The sequence below is a fragment of the Microcaecilia unicolor genome, chromosome 3, assembly GCF_901765095.1.
Source record: "Microcaecilia unicolor chromosome 3, aMicUni1.1, whole genome shotgun sequence".
Classification (NCBI taxonomy): domain Eukaryota; kingdom Metazoa; phylum Chordata; class Amphibia; order Gymnophiona; family Siphonopidae; genus Microcaecilia; species Microcaecilia unicolor.
The window spans coordinates 42,559,350-42,575,111 of NC_044033.1; the positions used below are offsets into that span (position 1 = coordinate 42,559,350).

A 15,762-nucleotide genomic window follows, 5' to 3' on the forward strand; every position below is an offset into this window, starting at 1 on the left:
GGGCACCTAGAGCGGAGGCCCTGAGTGGATCGGGGTGGACCTGGGTGTCACCCCGGAGAAGGCTGTAAGGATATGCAGATGAGCTGCAAGTCCTCCACAGCACCTGAAAGGCAGCCGGTGGTAGAGGTGGGCACCTCTCAGCTGAGGAAAGGCTTACCAGGGGTTAGGCTGAAGAGAAAAGGGCTGGGGTTGAAACTAGGGGCTGAAAAGGGGACAGGGAGAAGTGGCTGGGGGCTGAAGCCCAGGACTGATGGTAGAAAAGGGCTGGGGACTGGTGGGATAGTGGGGCTGAAAAGGGTGGCAAGTGGGAGATGTGGGCTGGAATTGGAACTAGGTGCAGGTGGAAAGAGGGGGCAGAGAGAGGGGGCAGAGAGAGGCGACAGACCCTGGATGGAAGGGGGGAGCGTGAGGGAGGGCAGACCCTGGATGGATGGGAGAGGGAGGGCAGACGGATCGAAGGGGCAGAGAGAAAGGGCAGATGGTTGGGTGGAAGAGGGACAGAGAAAGAGGGCAGATGGTGGATGGAAGGGGCAGAGAGAGAGGGCAGACACTGGATGGAAGGGACATTAGAGAGGGCAGACACTGGATTTCAGAGAAAGAGCGAAGACAGATGCTGGATGGAAGGAAGACAGTGAAAAGAAGATGAGGAAAGCAGAAACCAGAGACAACAAACTGTAAATAAAATATATTTTTTTTTTTATTTTTTTGCTTTAGGGTATAGTATTGTATCTGTGTTTATGTGTTAATAAATGTTTATAAATAGAACATATAAATAAGGTAATCATTTTATTGGACTAATTTTTAATACATTTTGACTTAACTTTCAGAGAACAAAACCCCCTTCCTCAGGTCAGGATAGGATAACAGCACTGTACTGTATTGACCTGAGGAAGGAGGTTTTGGCCTCTGAAAGCTAAATGTATTAGTCCAATAAAATGGTATTTTATTTTCTATATTTGTTTTATTTCTATTTGTTAATTTGTAAAGTGGTGATCGGATTTGTTAGTTTTTTCAAATTTACATCCACTGTCTTTATATTTTGTACAGTACTAGGGGACATTTTTGGTTTCTGTGGTGTTGCATTGTATGCAGAGTCTGGCATCGGGGGTTCAGTTTAATTTTTGTCTAAATAGAAAGTTTATGATTACTTATTCTATAGTGGATTAGGGTGTATCTGTGTTTGTGAAAAAGACATGGCTTTCGGTTGGCATTGACTGTGCAGGATCGATGATCTGTATTAATCTGTCTGTTTTCGTTTTACAATAGGTGAATTGATGTTCTAGTGCTCACTGTAGCGTTTAAGATGCTTGTGTGACTTGTAGAAATGACTGCTTATGGTATGGTAGAATTGCGCTATAGGTCCTGAGTGTTTTGTATTCTTGGTATGCCTAGTACTGGATTTGGGGGGAGGGTGTTAAAAAATGACCGACCCCTGGTGTCAACTACCCTAGCTAGGCCACTGGTCAGGGGTGGGATTAAGGTATTCCTAACACTTGGATGTTTTTCTGCCATAATTTAGATTTTTGCTCACACCTTTTTCAGTAGTAGCTCAATGTGAGTTACATTCAGGTACACTGGATGTTTCTCTGTCCCAAGGGCTCACAATCTAAGTTTGTACCTGAGGCAATGGAGAGTTAAGTGACTTGGCCAAGATCACAAGGAGCAGCAGTGGGATTTGAACTGGCCACCTCTGGATTGCAAGACCAGTGCACTAACCACTAGGCCACTCCTCCACTACCAAATAATGGAACAAATCAAAAATGTCCAGGGCTACAATGTAGACATTTTGGCCTGGACTGGTTTTTATCACAACTAAGTCACAAAAAGATGCCCTAAATGACCAGATGACCCCCTCTTACCCCCCTCCCAGTGGTCAATTGTTTTTTCCCACCCAGGGGTGTAGCTAGGTAGGGCCAGGGGTGCATGGGCCTCTGTAGATTTAGCCCTGGTCCCCCTGCTTTCACCCCCCCCCCCCCCCCCACTGCCAACCCTCCCCTGCCACCACTGTCAGGTACCTTTGCTGGCGGGGGATCCCAACCCCTGCCAGCCGAAGACCTCTTCAGCACCGGTCTCCGGCGCCTTGCTGATCTGGATTCTGTTTCTGTGAGTCCTGACGTCCTGCTATTAGGAACATGCAGGACGTCAGGACTCAGAGAAACAGAATCCAGATCAGTGAACGTGCCGGACTCGGAGACCAGCGCTGAAGGGGACTTCAGCTGGCGGGGGTTGGGGACCTCCTCCAGCAAAGGTACCTGGTGGTGGCGGGGGAGGGTTGGAACTTGGCAGCGGTGGGAAGAGGGTTGAAAGGGACAGGGGAGGGGTGGCAGCGGTGCCGGGGGGGGGGGGTCAAAAGTGGCGGGGGTTGGTGGCGCTGGGGGGGGGGCTAAAATGTGCCCCTCACCTTGAGCTCTGGACCCCCTCCTGCTGAAGTCTGGCTATGCCCCCTGCTCCCACCCCCAAAGATGTGAAAGAACAGTACATACCAACCTCCATGACAGCTTCAGATGTTAAGGGCCAGTCCTATTAGAACAGCAAGCAGGTCCGTGGAGTAACCTAGTGGTTGATGCAGTGCACTGTAGAGAAGGGGACCCAGGCTCATCCATATCTCACTCTTAGAAACTCATGTGGTGGAATGTGTGAGCCCTCCAAAACTCACCAAAAATCTACTGTACCTACATATAGGTAACACCTGCAGGCATTAGGGCTATTGTAGTGGTGTACAGTTTGGTACAGTGGGGTTTTGAGAGCTCACCATACAATATAAGGGGGGTAATGGTGAGCTGTGTACCTGGGATGTTTTATGTGAAGTCCACTGCAGTGCCCCCTAAGGTGCCCCACTGCTCTGCTGGGATGTCTGTATGGCCAGTCTACTAAGAATGCTATCTCCTCCTACATCCCAAAGGCTTGATTTGTGCATTTTTCGCATGGACATTTTTTTCCCCAAAATGGTCCAAAAAGATAGATGCACTGAGCACAACATAAAGCCAATGGCCATTAAAAAAAAAAAAAAAGACATTTTTCAGGTCCAAAAATGGCCATATTTGCTACTGGATTTAGATGTCATATCAAGTGCCTCTCCACACTACCCACTGTACTAATGTCATTATATATTTTTGCAATAAAGTGTTTGTAGACAAGAAAGACTACCAAGGCAGGTCCAGGAGCTTATGGCAGAAAGCATAAATCAGTCTAAAGAATAGCAGATTGGAAGCTCCTATTTTACCAGGTTGTAAGCAACAATGTGATTTTTGTACTTTCTGATGCATAATATTAAAGGAAAGGGAACTGATATACCACCTTTCTGTGGTTATGTTCAAAGTGATTTCTATATTATACACAGTTACTTATTTTGTAGCTGGGGCAATGGAAGGTTAAGTGACTTGCCCAGGGTCACAAGGAGCTGCAGTGGGAATTGAACCCAGCTCCCCAAGCTCAAAAGCCCCCTGCACAAAACACTGGGCTACTCCTACCGCATTCAGGTATTAGTCACAGTACCTAAATGGAAGGGAGGGGGTGACCCTGGAAATTCATTATTACAGCTTGAACAAAAGTGGATTTGCTATTGCACTCTTGAACCTCAGAGTGGAAAATACTTGTAGAATGGAAAGTCTTCTTCTTGGTTCTGATTGGATGATTTTTGTAATCTTGGCCATTATTGGTTGCTTCACAATGGGCGTTTTAGTCTGTATCGCTGCCTTGTCATGTTTGGGATTTGAGTAAAGCTGTGTGAAGTGTGCTGGAAGAGCACCCCTAAAACAGCTGTTGAACCTGCAAAATTGAAAGCTCCAATGGGCTTCAGAATAAGTGAAAAGGAGCCAATTGTTATGGACTGATAAGTATAGTGGATACAAAATAAATTTCACTGCAAATGATGGAACTGTTATATACATTCGGCACACTCACTAGATTTTAAATAATTTGGTTGGTGGTTGCATGGTTACCTTGGGTGTTGCCCACTCTTTAACTGGGTCTTGCTGCATCACTTACAGATTAAATTTTTATTCAGTAAAAAGAAAATTGTTAAAAAAACACGCAAAAGCTCAATTAATCAAAAATAGTTTTCTCCTAAAAGACAATATAAACCTTTTAGAGAGCAGATGACTCATCGGTGTTGAAATCCGAATAAACTCAGTGTGACAGCAAAGTACACAACGAGTCAACCTCCTTGCAACGAGGCTGGTTTCTGATTGCACCTTTATTATAAGGCTGGTTTCTGATTGGAGAAAGCTCTGTCAGATGGAGCCAATCAAAAAGCAGCTTTTCCATTCTAGCCCTTTCAGATGCCATTGTTCAGCACAGCATCGGCTCGGTGTAGACTGGATCACAAATGGCTCTGCTTCCATTTCTAATTTTTGGTTTAGCAAAACTAAAATCAGTAGAAAGGTAACAGTAATAGAAAAGTCTCCCGCTTTCTCGATCAGTGCCTCATTTTTGCCTTAATATTATTTTCTTGTAGAAGCCTTAACTAATTTAGTCCAGGAAGTGCCTAACCTTCTTCCCTTTTAGTAAATCAGTTTTAGACAAAGGAGTTATTCTCTTTGAAACCAGAGCAGAACAGTTTAAGAGTATTTTGTTTAATATATAAGCCTGGAAAATAAGAGTAGCAATGATCATTGTTATTATTTGGTGTATTATTTTTGAGAGTATTTGTTTTCATCAGCATTCAAAACTGGCGATAAAAACAGGAATCGGAACATTTTTAAATAAGGACGACCCTCTCTCCTCCCAAACCCATCATACAGCACTGCACGCGTAGCATTGCATCACCAATAAGTATAAGCTAAGCTGGGGGACCAGTGGTTTTGCATTCATGTCAATATTTTGATATTGCAATATTGACATGCGCTCTAACATAATTAGGGAGTAGCCAAAATAACTTCCTTATTCATCAAATACGCACAATGCTTGCTAAGCAGCCACTGTTAACATTTTAATCGCAGTGCAATCTGTTTTTCTCCTTGTATAATAAATACACTTTTGTGTCTGCAATGTGTACATGTTAAACATAAGACCAAGGAAACCTTGATCTGCCTGACAAGGCCTTTCTATAGAAAAATAAGGTTCACTATTCTCACAACTGGACCCTTAATTTCCCAAGCGGTCACACAGTAGTAATCTTTAGCAACCAGCTTGCTCAGAAGCTCTGCTGCTGTGAATCCGCAAATTTCATTTAGCAAATCGGAAAGGCTGAGGACACCTGAACCGGATTTTCAATTCTAGTTTATGCTGTACTACAAGACCACTATCAAGGAAAAAAAAAACATTCCCAGCACCCGGTCACACTTTCAATAGAAAATGTAGATATACAAAATATATTCGTGTAACTACAATTCAGAAACCAGAACCTCAAAGATATATCCCCCCCCCCCCCCTTTTATTATTATTATTATTCCTCTGCAGTTTGAGATAAGAAAATATCACAAAATGGCAATATTTTTATACGTTTAAATCTTCAAAGCAGTGAATGTTAACAATTCTATAGAAAGGTAAATTGGAGACCTAGTAGTCTTGAATACTGTACCTTTGCCATTATAGAAAAACAAGTATTATTGAACACAAAGAGAAAATCGGGGGTGGGAATGGGTCTTTTCAAAATTGTGGCAATGGAAAACGGGCACGTTAAACAGAGGGGACTGGAATCTGTTTGGCTGACGTGCTCTCATAGTCCTGCATCAACTCATTAGTCGTGTGATAATGCATAGCAATGTAGGATTTAGCAAATCCAAAAGCGGAATTTACTGGCTGCAGGCTGTTTGGAGTGCTGACTTCCTGGGAAGGGCTGCTGTTATAAATACTGTAATAAGGTTCTATGCGGGTGTTGATGGGGGTGGAACTGCTTTGGGCGTAATGCTGCTGTCCGGCTGAACCTTTGGGGCTCAGGACGCTCTCTTTCGAGTGACTCGGGCCACAGGCTTGGTCCACAAACTTTTTCTGAGGCTTTGGGGACAGCATGTAGGCGGAATTGGTCTCGTGATGGGACGACTTGTTCCTGTTCACTTCCAGGCTGCCTTTCCCCATAGCTCGAAGTCTGGTCTTCTGCTTGCAGCAGAGGAAGCCCAGGGCGACGTACTGGAGGCACCAAAGCACTCGCCTCCTAAGCCCAGCGCTGTTGCGGGAATAGATGAACGGGTTTAAGCCGGACTTAAAAAAGACGAGGCTAAATCCGCAGAGTTCGAACTGGTAGAGGATGAAGCCGCTGTTGCTGGTGAGCACGTCTTGCACCAAGGAGATGCCCAGCGGAAGGCAGCACACCAGGACCGAGAGAACGATGACCACGCAGGTGACCACGGCTTTGGAGTCCTTGGCGGTGGACAGGTTGACCGCAGAGACCAGCTGGAGCCTGCCGGCCGGCCCGGGCGCCTGGCTGAGTTTTTGGGCGTAGGCGTGAGTCTGGATGTGCTGCAGCTTGTTGTAGTTCTGGTTTCGGTACAGGGCAGGCACCGCGCACTGGACCCCGCCGTCCACGCCGGGGCCGATGAAAGGCTGCGGCCTAGACGCGTCCACCGTGATGATGGGGCATCTCCGGACTTGCGCGTTTTTCCTCAGCGTTTGCGCGATCATGATGTAGGAGACGGACACCACGGCCACGCAGAAGGTAAAATCGATCACGTACAAATAGAGGACCACTTTCCCCTCCCCGCTCAGCAGGCTGACCATGGGGAGGCAGCTCCTGGACTTGCGGGTCCTCAGGGTGGCCAAGGTGGCCAAAGTGAAACTTGTAATCCACAAGAGCGCGGTGAGCAGCAGGGTGCAGGGGAAGGAGGCCGTCCTGTTGGGCTGCTGGCCCAGGACCATCCGCAGCCTGTGCAGGGCAATCACGGCCACCGTTTTCAGGGACATGATGAGAAATCCGGAGCTGGTGAGGTGGAAGGTGAAGCAGAAAGCCTCGGGCACGGTGCTGGCCAGGTCGGAGAACAAGACGAAGGCGAACATGGGCGCAGTGACACAGCAGATGAAGAGGTCGCAGAAGGACAGGTTGAGAATCATGAAGTCGAAATTGGTCCGGAATTTCCGGAAGGCCGGATCGAAGAAGGACAAGAAGACGATCAGGTTGCCGTAAGAGCCCAGGCAGAAGATGAGGACCAGCAGGAAGGAGCAGGTGACCAGGGTGGCGGTGTGGATGATCTCCTGGATGTCGCGCAAAGTCCCGTTGCCCGTCTGGAATAAGGTGCTGCCGTTTAGGGTCTGGGGACGGCCCTGCGCGTCGAAATCCGTCATCGTCTCTGTGAGGTTCATCTTTAGCCGGAGAAACGACAACCTTCACTCCAAACCGAGATCCATGGATGGCTGAGGCTCAGTACATCATGGCTGGGTTCTTTTTGTCTTGGCTGTCAAGATGGTGCCACAGCCCACCAAGCCTAAACAGAGAAAAAGAGAAAAGGGAGCAATGGCAGGATTGAAGCAAGTACAGCTAAGCTCACTACGCGCGCTACCAAACAGCACACGGAGATACCGTGCGGAAAACCGTGCAGAACGATCAAGGGAGCATCAAGAGATCCGCTTCTCGTCTGCTTCCCGGCCGGAGCCCAGCGCCCTCGGGGGGGGGGGGGGGATTGGAGGAAATAGACCTAGAAAGACGGCGGTGGTAGCAGTGGGTTTTTTAGGGGGGGGGGGGTGCGGCACCTGCCCACCTTACCCTCCCCTTCGCCCACATTTACTCCTGCAACCCCCCTACCCCCCACACACAAGTCGCACCTTTTACTATCCCCCACAACCCGTATCCATCTCTCTCTCCTCTCCCAATCGCTCAATCCCCCACACCATCCTTAACACACAAATACACGCGTACAATGCACACAGAGAGACGTACACACGACACAACAGTCTCCGAGAGATGCACGAGTTCTTTTGCTCTCTCTGGTTCATCTCTTTCTCCTCACCGTGTCTTCATGCAGTGTCTGACCCGGTTCATCTCTTCCCCCTCTCCGTTTCTTGCTGCAGGATCTGACCCGCTGCAGCTCCCGTGTGCCAGGCCTGGAGCATCTCTGCCTACAGTCACAGTTCGGCCTCCTCCTGCTTGAAATTTCAGCCAGAGTCTCACAAAATGTCCTCACACGGCGGCGACCAAAAATCCAGCGCTGGAGCTGGCCAGAAACTGCGGATCTCCCAGCGGCGCCACCCCACTGGCACCTCCGCGCCTTGCCAGGCTTTCATGTCCTTTCCAGTCGCTAGAAAGGGAGGATCCGGGTTTCTTTTTCCTTTTTTCCCCAATAGTAGCAGAGGTGGATGTGATGCGCAGAGCCCCGAGATGCAGGCAAGATGTCTGATGGCAGCTCTCCTCCCTCTTACCTCCGGCTCCCCCGCTTCCCGAGCAAGGAAAACCAATCATGGACACACCTCACTACCATCATCCTCATTTCCAAAAGGAGGAGAGCTGCCCCCCCCCCCCCAACACACACACACACTCCCAGCAGCCACCCTCGGGTCGGGCAAACCCCGCTATTCCCTGTCTGTGAGCCTGGAAGCGGTGCCTTGACCACTAGAGGGTTGAACGTTTGCCATCCGCCAAGGCGCAGGCTGGCTGGGGGGGTGGGGAGGGAAGGCTGGGGATGGAGATGAGCATTGGAGAAGTGCCGGGGAGAGGAGGGCTGGAAATGCAGTGGGGAAAGGGGATGAGGCTACAAAATTAGTAAGCGGTCTTGAATGCAAAAATTACAGGGACAGGTTTATGAACCTTGGGAGGGAGGAGACACCATAGAGACGTTTAAATATCTCAAGGGCATTTATGAGCCTTTTTCAAATGAAGGAGAGCACTGGAATGAGGGGGCTTATGACGAAGTCAAGAGGGAATAGGCTAAGGAGTAATATAAGGAAGTACTATTTCACAGAAAGGGTGGTGGAGGCATGGAATGGCCTCTCAGCAGTGCCATGGCGAGGGTGGCTGACACCCGGGGCGGGTCGCCGCTGTGCACCCCCCCTCCGGGTGCAGCACGGCGTACCCCCCTTGGCACGAGCACCCCCCCCCCCCGGAGCACATTCTTACCACTTACATAGGAAAGGGGACAGGTGGGAGGGCCATTCCGCCCTGAGTGCACGTCGCTGGGAGCTGCGTTGGCTCCGCTGGTTCCCTGCTCTCTCTGCCCCGGAACAGGAAGTAACCTGTTCCGGGCCAGAGAGAGCAGGGAACCAGCAGAGCCGACACCCCCCCCCCCCCAGCGGCGTGCACCTGGGGCGCACCGCCACCCCTTCCTACGCCACTGCTTCTCAGTGCAGCACGGCGCACCCCCCCTTGGCACGTACACCCCCCGGAGCGCATTCTTACCACTTACATAGGAAAGGGGACAGGTGGGAGGGCCACTCCGCCCTGAGTGCACGTCGCTGGGAGCTGCGTTGGCTCCGCTGGTTCCCTGCTCTCTCTGCACCGGAACAGGAAGTAACCTGTTCCGGGCCAGAGAGAGCGGGGAACCAGCAGAGCCGACACCCCCCCCCCCCCCCAGCGGCGTGCACCTGGGGCGCACCGCCCCCCCCCCCTTCCTACGCCACTGCTTCTCAGTGGAAGTTGTGGAGTCGAGGACTGTTCCAGAATTTAAAAAGGCATGGCATGGGGTAAGCATGTGGGATCGCTTAGGAAAAGGAAGAGTTAGTGGTTACAGAGGATGGGCAGAGTGGATGGGCCATTTGGCCTTTATCTGCCCTCATGTTTCCAAGAGCTAGGAGGGGTAGATGAGCTTGGAGGAGGGGGAATATGAAGGAAGAGGAGAGGGAGCAAGAAAAGGAAAGCTACCGAATGGGCAAAGGTGTGGTAACATCGGCTTTTACAAATGCTTGCCAGGGTGGCTACTGTGTGGTTCTTTTCTTTTCCTGCAGTAGAAGTCCCTGGCACCCTGTTCACACACTCAGTGGGCAGATCATGGGCTCAGCCTATCCGGCACGATTTCCCTAAACAATAGCCACGTCCTGCAAAGCAAATCAATGTATCCGTCTCTCAGTTTCAAAGGTCACACAGGGATAGCAATGCTCACATATTGGTAACTGACAATGTTTACAAATCTATGTAAGCCACATTGAGCCTGCAAATAGGTGGGGGAATGTGGGATACAAATGCAATAAATATAATATAAAATATCAGCAATGAAAATAACACATATCTATTTCTAGAACCAAGGTGACCAAATAATGACCTTTTTGTGTGTGTGTGCTTGAACACTGTACCTTAGAGCTTGCCTGTTAATATTATTTTCAGTGGGCAACTTCTAAATACATGTATGAGAGAGTGAGTGAGTGAGTGTATATATATATATATATATATATATATATCATACATATAAATGGCAAGTGACCGACTCATCTGCAAATGCGCAGTAGAGACTTCCCTCTCTGTTCCGCCCTCTGACATCATCACGTCTTGACGCGAGGGCAGGACAGAGAGGGAAACGGAGTCGGACGCTGCCGCCTGGAAACGAACATCACGCGCACCACCCTCCCCCCCATCCCTGCCGCTGCTCCTGCCCCCCTCCATATCGAGCCCCCTGCACTGACATGACAGTGCCTCTCACCTCCGTGTGGAAGCGCTGCAGGCAGCAGCAGAGCGATCTGCTGTTGCCTGCAGCGCTTTCACACGGAGGTGAGAGGCGCTGTCAGGTCAGTGTATGGGGCCCGGCACGGAGGGGGGAGGGAGCGGCAGCGAGGAGGGTAGCTGGAAATCTCACCCGTTTTAACGGGCTTAACGGCTAGTATATATATAATTCATTTATTGGATTTTGGTCACACCTTTTTCCGTAGTAGCTCAAGGTGAGTTACACTCAGGTACACTGGGTATTTTCCAATCTAATTTTTTACCTGAGGCAATGAAGAGTCAAGTGACTTGCCCAAGATCAGCAAGAAGCAGAAGTGGGATTTCAACCGGCCACCTGGTGCTCTAACCACTAAGCCACTCCTCCACTCTCACTTTCACGTACACACTGAAGGGTCCTTTTATTAAGGTGCGCTGAAAAATGGCTTGCGGTAGCATAGGCATGGGTTTTGGGTGCGCACCGATCCATTTTTTTAGTGCGTCTGTAAAAAAAGGCCTTTTTTTTGCCGAAAATGGACATGCGGGCAAAATCAAAATTGCCGCATGTCCATTTTGGGTCTGAGAACTTACCACTAGACATTGACCTAGCGGTAAAGAATCCATGCGGTAATGACCTACAAACATCAAATGCCACTTGGCGCACGTCCATTACGCGTGCCCAAAAATAAAAATAAATTTTCAGATGCCCGTATCGGACACGCGCCATAAATGAAATTACCGCAAGAGCCACGTGGTAGTTGGGCGGTACCTCCATTTTGGCACGCATTGGGCGCATATAGATTCTTACGCGGCTTAGTAAAAGGGCCCCTGAGCCAGATCTTCCAAACGATTTCACCAAAACCACAAACTGGTGAAATCACAATAACAGTATCATAACAGCTGGTGACAAAAGAGCTTCCAGTGAAGCAGAGAATGGCAGATCAGGTCCATCTCTACAAAAGTAGGAGTCATGTCAGCCCTACCTGGCAAAAGGGAAATTAATAGAATCCTTATCAGGACAGGAATACGTTTTGGCAAAGTAGGTGCATGCAAAGGGTTCAAGGTTTGGGGAGAGGAGGAACGGGTCCTGCCTGGATCCTGCACAGGAAATAGATGTCATCAGTTGTGTCTTTTGTGGCAGCCCATATAGGACACAAGGTAGCAGAACAGCCCCAGGAGACAATAAACTGGCCGCTGAGAAATGGTACATAAGAATAGCCATACTGGGTCAGACCAATGGTACATCTAGCCCAGTATCTTGCTTCCAACAGTGGCCAATCCAGGTTACAAGTACCTGCCACCCTGCTCCAGCCACCATTGACCTGCTGATGCCTTCAAGCCCCCAAACTTGCAACACCTAAAGGCAAAGAGAGCAGTTGAACAGGTCCTGGGAGTCCTAGAGGCTGAGGAGAATGCTTGTTGGGGTCTGATGCTAATTTTAATATGGCATAAGTAGACATAGAGATTACCTTTATATGGGTTTAAAATTTATTTGTACTGTATTAGGGGAACCAATGGGCTTGTTTGCCCAGGACTTGTGAAAGGGCTAATCCTTCCCTGATCACTATAATAGAAAAGGGGGTAAGAGTGAGGTTCTTACATCTGATGTACAGCCTGGGTTGCGGAATCCCTTGAATCTGATGGATAGGTTCAAGCAAAATCGGTTAACCAGACAGGATCCGTTTCAAACAAATCTGATTGATGGGATGACCATGGGATTAGACTGGACAGAATACACAGTGCTGACTTTTGGATAGGAGAAGCTAGTAGAAGTGCTGTGAAATGAGAGGAAGACCTGGCATTTCATGTTGGGCTGGTTAGCACTGCTCCCTTCAGGTGCTCACATGCACAGCCTCCCTTTCCCTGCAGGTTTACTACTACTACTACTAAACATTTCTAAAGCGCTACCAGGGTTACGCAGCGCTGTACAATTTAACATGGAAGGACAGTCCCTGCTGAAGGAGCTTACAATCTAGAAGACAGGTGTACAATCTAAAGACAATCTAAACAATCTAAAGACAAGTGTACAGTCAAAAGACAAGTGTAAAGTCCGTCTGATAGGGCATACTATATTTCACGGAAGGTTAGGTGCCAAAAGCAGCCTTGAAGAGATGAGTTTTAAGCAGAGATTTGAAGATGGGTAGGAGGTGGGAATCACCAGACATTCCAGCCTGCTGGAACAGTCGGCACCATGAAGAAATTAATGGTAGTAACCAGGGGCATAGCCAGACCTCACAATAGGAGGGGGCCAGAGCCCGAGGTGGGGGTGGGCACATTTTGGTCTGCCCCCCACCCACTGCCGTAGCAAATACTTTGGCTGGTGGGGGTCCCTAAGCCCCGCCAGTTGAAGCTATGTCCAGCGCCAGTCTCCAGCACCACCGCGTTGCCTACCCTATTCTCTCTTCTCCTCATGTCCTGCATGCTCCTTTTAGTGAAATTAAGCATGCTCAGTTTCACTAAAAGGAGCATGCCGGATGTGAGGGGAAGACAAAGCAGGGCAGGCAACGCCTGTAGTGCATTTAAAATGAATCAGAGAAGATTTTTCTTCACTCAACGTGTACTTCAACTCTGGAACTCGTTGCTGGAGAATGTGGTAAAGGCAGTTAACTTAGTGGAGTTTAAAAAAAGGTTTGGACGGCTTCCTAAAGGAAAAGTCCATAGACCATTATTAAATGGACTTGAGAAAAATCCACTATTTCTGGGATAAGCAGTATAAAATATTTTGTACTTTTTTGGGATCTTGCCAGGTATTTGTGATCTGGATTGGCCACTGTTGGAAACAGGATGCTGGGCTTGATGGACCTTTGGTCTTTCCCAGTATGGCAATACTTATGTACTTAAGATTCCCTTGACTAAATCCATGTTGGCTTTGTCTCATTAATCCATGCCTATGTATATGCTCAGTAATTTTGTTCTTTATTATAGTCACTTATCATTTTGCCTGGCACCTACATCAGGCTCTCCAATTTATAATTTCCTGGATCATCTCTGGAACCCTTTTTAAAAATTGGTGTTGCATTAGCAACCCTTCATTCTTCAGGTACCATGCTTGATTTTAAAGATAAATTACGTATTATTAACAATAGTTCTGCAAATTCATTTTTCAGTTCTATGAGTACTCTGGGATGTATACCATCTGGCTCAGGTGATTTGCTACTTTTAAATTATCAAATTTCCCCATTACAATTTCCAGGTGAAATTTGTTTCAGTTTCTCTGAATGATCACATCTTCTTCTTCCCTGGGCGCCCCTTTTACCTCTCGGTCACCTAGCAGTCCAATTGATTCTTTTACCAGCGTCTTTTACCTGAGGTCTTTTTCCTCCATTTTAAATGATTATTGAGAAGTAAATAAACAATTTAGAGAGTAAAATAACACCACGCCTTTCTTTTTTGGATAATACCTTTATGATCTGTCAACTGTAATTATCCCATACCTCCTTAAGTACTGCTTAAAGCATTGTCTTGCAGTATTTATTTATTGCATTTGTATCCCACATTTTCCCACCTTTTTGCATCCAATGTCACCAAAAACTGTATTTCTGAAAAATTCAAAACATTCTTCAATATCCTCAAAACATGCATTGCATCTTTAAAGTATGATGGAATCTGAGGCACATGTGAACATAAACATTTGTGAAGATAAATACTAACACATTCTAATAAAGAATCATTGCTGTATATAATAGGTCAAGCTAGTGGATGACTCAAATTTTTATGAATTTTGGGAATCACAGAAATAACTGGCTGTGTTGGAAAACATGGATTAAGAAAAAATCATATCCCTTAGCAGTCAAAAAGCCCATATTCAAAGTGTTGCTATGCTCATATTAGCCCTCTCCAGGGCCGCCGAAAGCCAGGGCCGGGACAAGACTGCCCCCGGGCCCCCCCCCACCCAAGGTTGCGTCATGCCCCGCCCCCCCACCCGAAGTCACTGGGCCCCCCTCCACCCGAGGTTGCGTCACACCCCTCCCCACCCGAAGTCGCCGGGCCCCCCCTCCACCCACTGCCGGGCCCTCCGAACTAACCTGAAGCGCCTTCATGTTCGCATCGCAGCAACAGCAGGGCAGACCCAGGGTTGCCAGGTGGAAAATTTTTTTCCAGCCCGATGGAGCCCAAAAAACAGCCCAAAACCCGCCCAAACACAAACCCCGCCCCTGACACCCCCACCCCCGCGTCATCAACCCCGCCCCCGCCGTCATCAACCCCGCCCCCGCCGTCACCGGCCCCGCCTCCCACGTCACCGGCCCCGCCTCCCCGTCATCGCCCCCACCTCCCACGTCATCGGCCCCGCCTCCCCGTCATCGGCCCCGCCTCCCACGTCATCGGCCCCGCCTCCCACGTCACTAACCCCGCCCAAAACGTCATTAACCCCACCCAAAAACGTCACTAACCCCGCCCCCCCGCGGCCGAAAAAACCGCCCTGAAGGCCAAAAACAGCCCAAAAAACCGCAACCCGCCGCGGGCAAAAATTTCCCGCGGCGGGTCACGGAAAACCGCCCAATTGGGCGGTAAAACCGCCCACCTGGCAACACTGGGCAGACCTCTCCTTCCTTCCGTGCCCCGCCCTCACGGACGTTACATCAGGCGAGGGCGGGACATGGAAGGAAGGAGTGGCCTGCCCTGTTGCTGCTGCGATGCGAACGTGAAGGCACTGCAGGTTAGTTTCAGGAGCTACGGAGGGCGGGCCGGACTGCAGCGGCGCTGGGCCCCCCCCCCCCCGAGGCCCAGGCCCTTTTGTGCCCCCTGTCCCCCCCCCTCTTGGCGGCCCTGGCCCTCTCCTCAAGTCACTTCACTGGCTCTCTATTCATTTCTGTATACAGTTCAAACTCCTCATTGACTTACAAATGCATTCACTCTGCAGCTCCTCAGTACCTCTCCACTCTCATATCTCCCTACACTCCTCCCTGGGAACTCCATTCACTGGGTAAATCTATCTTATCTGTACCCTTCTCCTCCACCGCTAACTCCAGACTCCGTTCCTTTTATCTTGCTGCACCATATGCCTGAGCCAGTACGCCAAGCTCCATCTCTGGCTGTCTTCAAATCTAGGCTAAAAGCCCACCTTTTTGATGCTGCTTTTAACTCCTAACCCTTACTCACTTGTTCAGTATCTTTATTTTATCACCCCCACCTTAGTATTTCCCTTATCTCTTATTTGTCCTGTTTGTCACAATCTAATTAGGACAAATAAGAGATACGGGAAAGGTGGGGGTGATAAAATAAGGATTACTGTCACGCAGGAACTGTCTCTTCATGTTCAAGTGTGCAGC

At 48.9% G+C, this 15,762-nt stretch overlaps 1 protein-coding gene across 1 annotated transcript; it reads right to left on the bottom strand.

Annotated features, from left to right (window-relative positions):
- Window positions 1–5,380: 5,380 nt before the first annotated feature.
- On the bottom strand, window positions 5,381–8,260 carry GPR75 (G protein-coupled receptor 75). Its single transcript, XM_030194624.1, has 2 exons — window positions 7,881–8,260; window positions 5,381–7,358 (listed from the first exon to the last, which is right to left on the bottom strand). The coding sequence occupies exon 2, from the start codon at window positions 7,234–7,236 to the stop codon at window positions 5,620–5,622; it is 1,617 nt and encodes a 538-aa protein (XP_030050484.1). The 5' UTR covers window positions 7,237–7,358; window positions 7,881–8,260; the 3' UTR covers window positions 5,381–5,619.
- Between the last annotated feature and the right edge of the window lie 7,502 nt (window positions 8,261–15,762).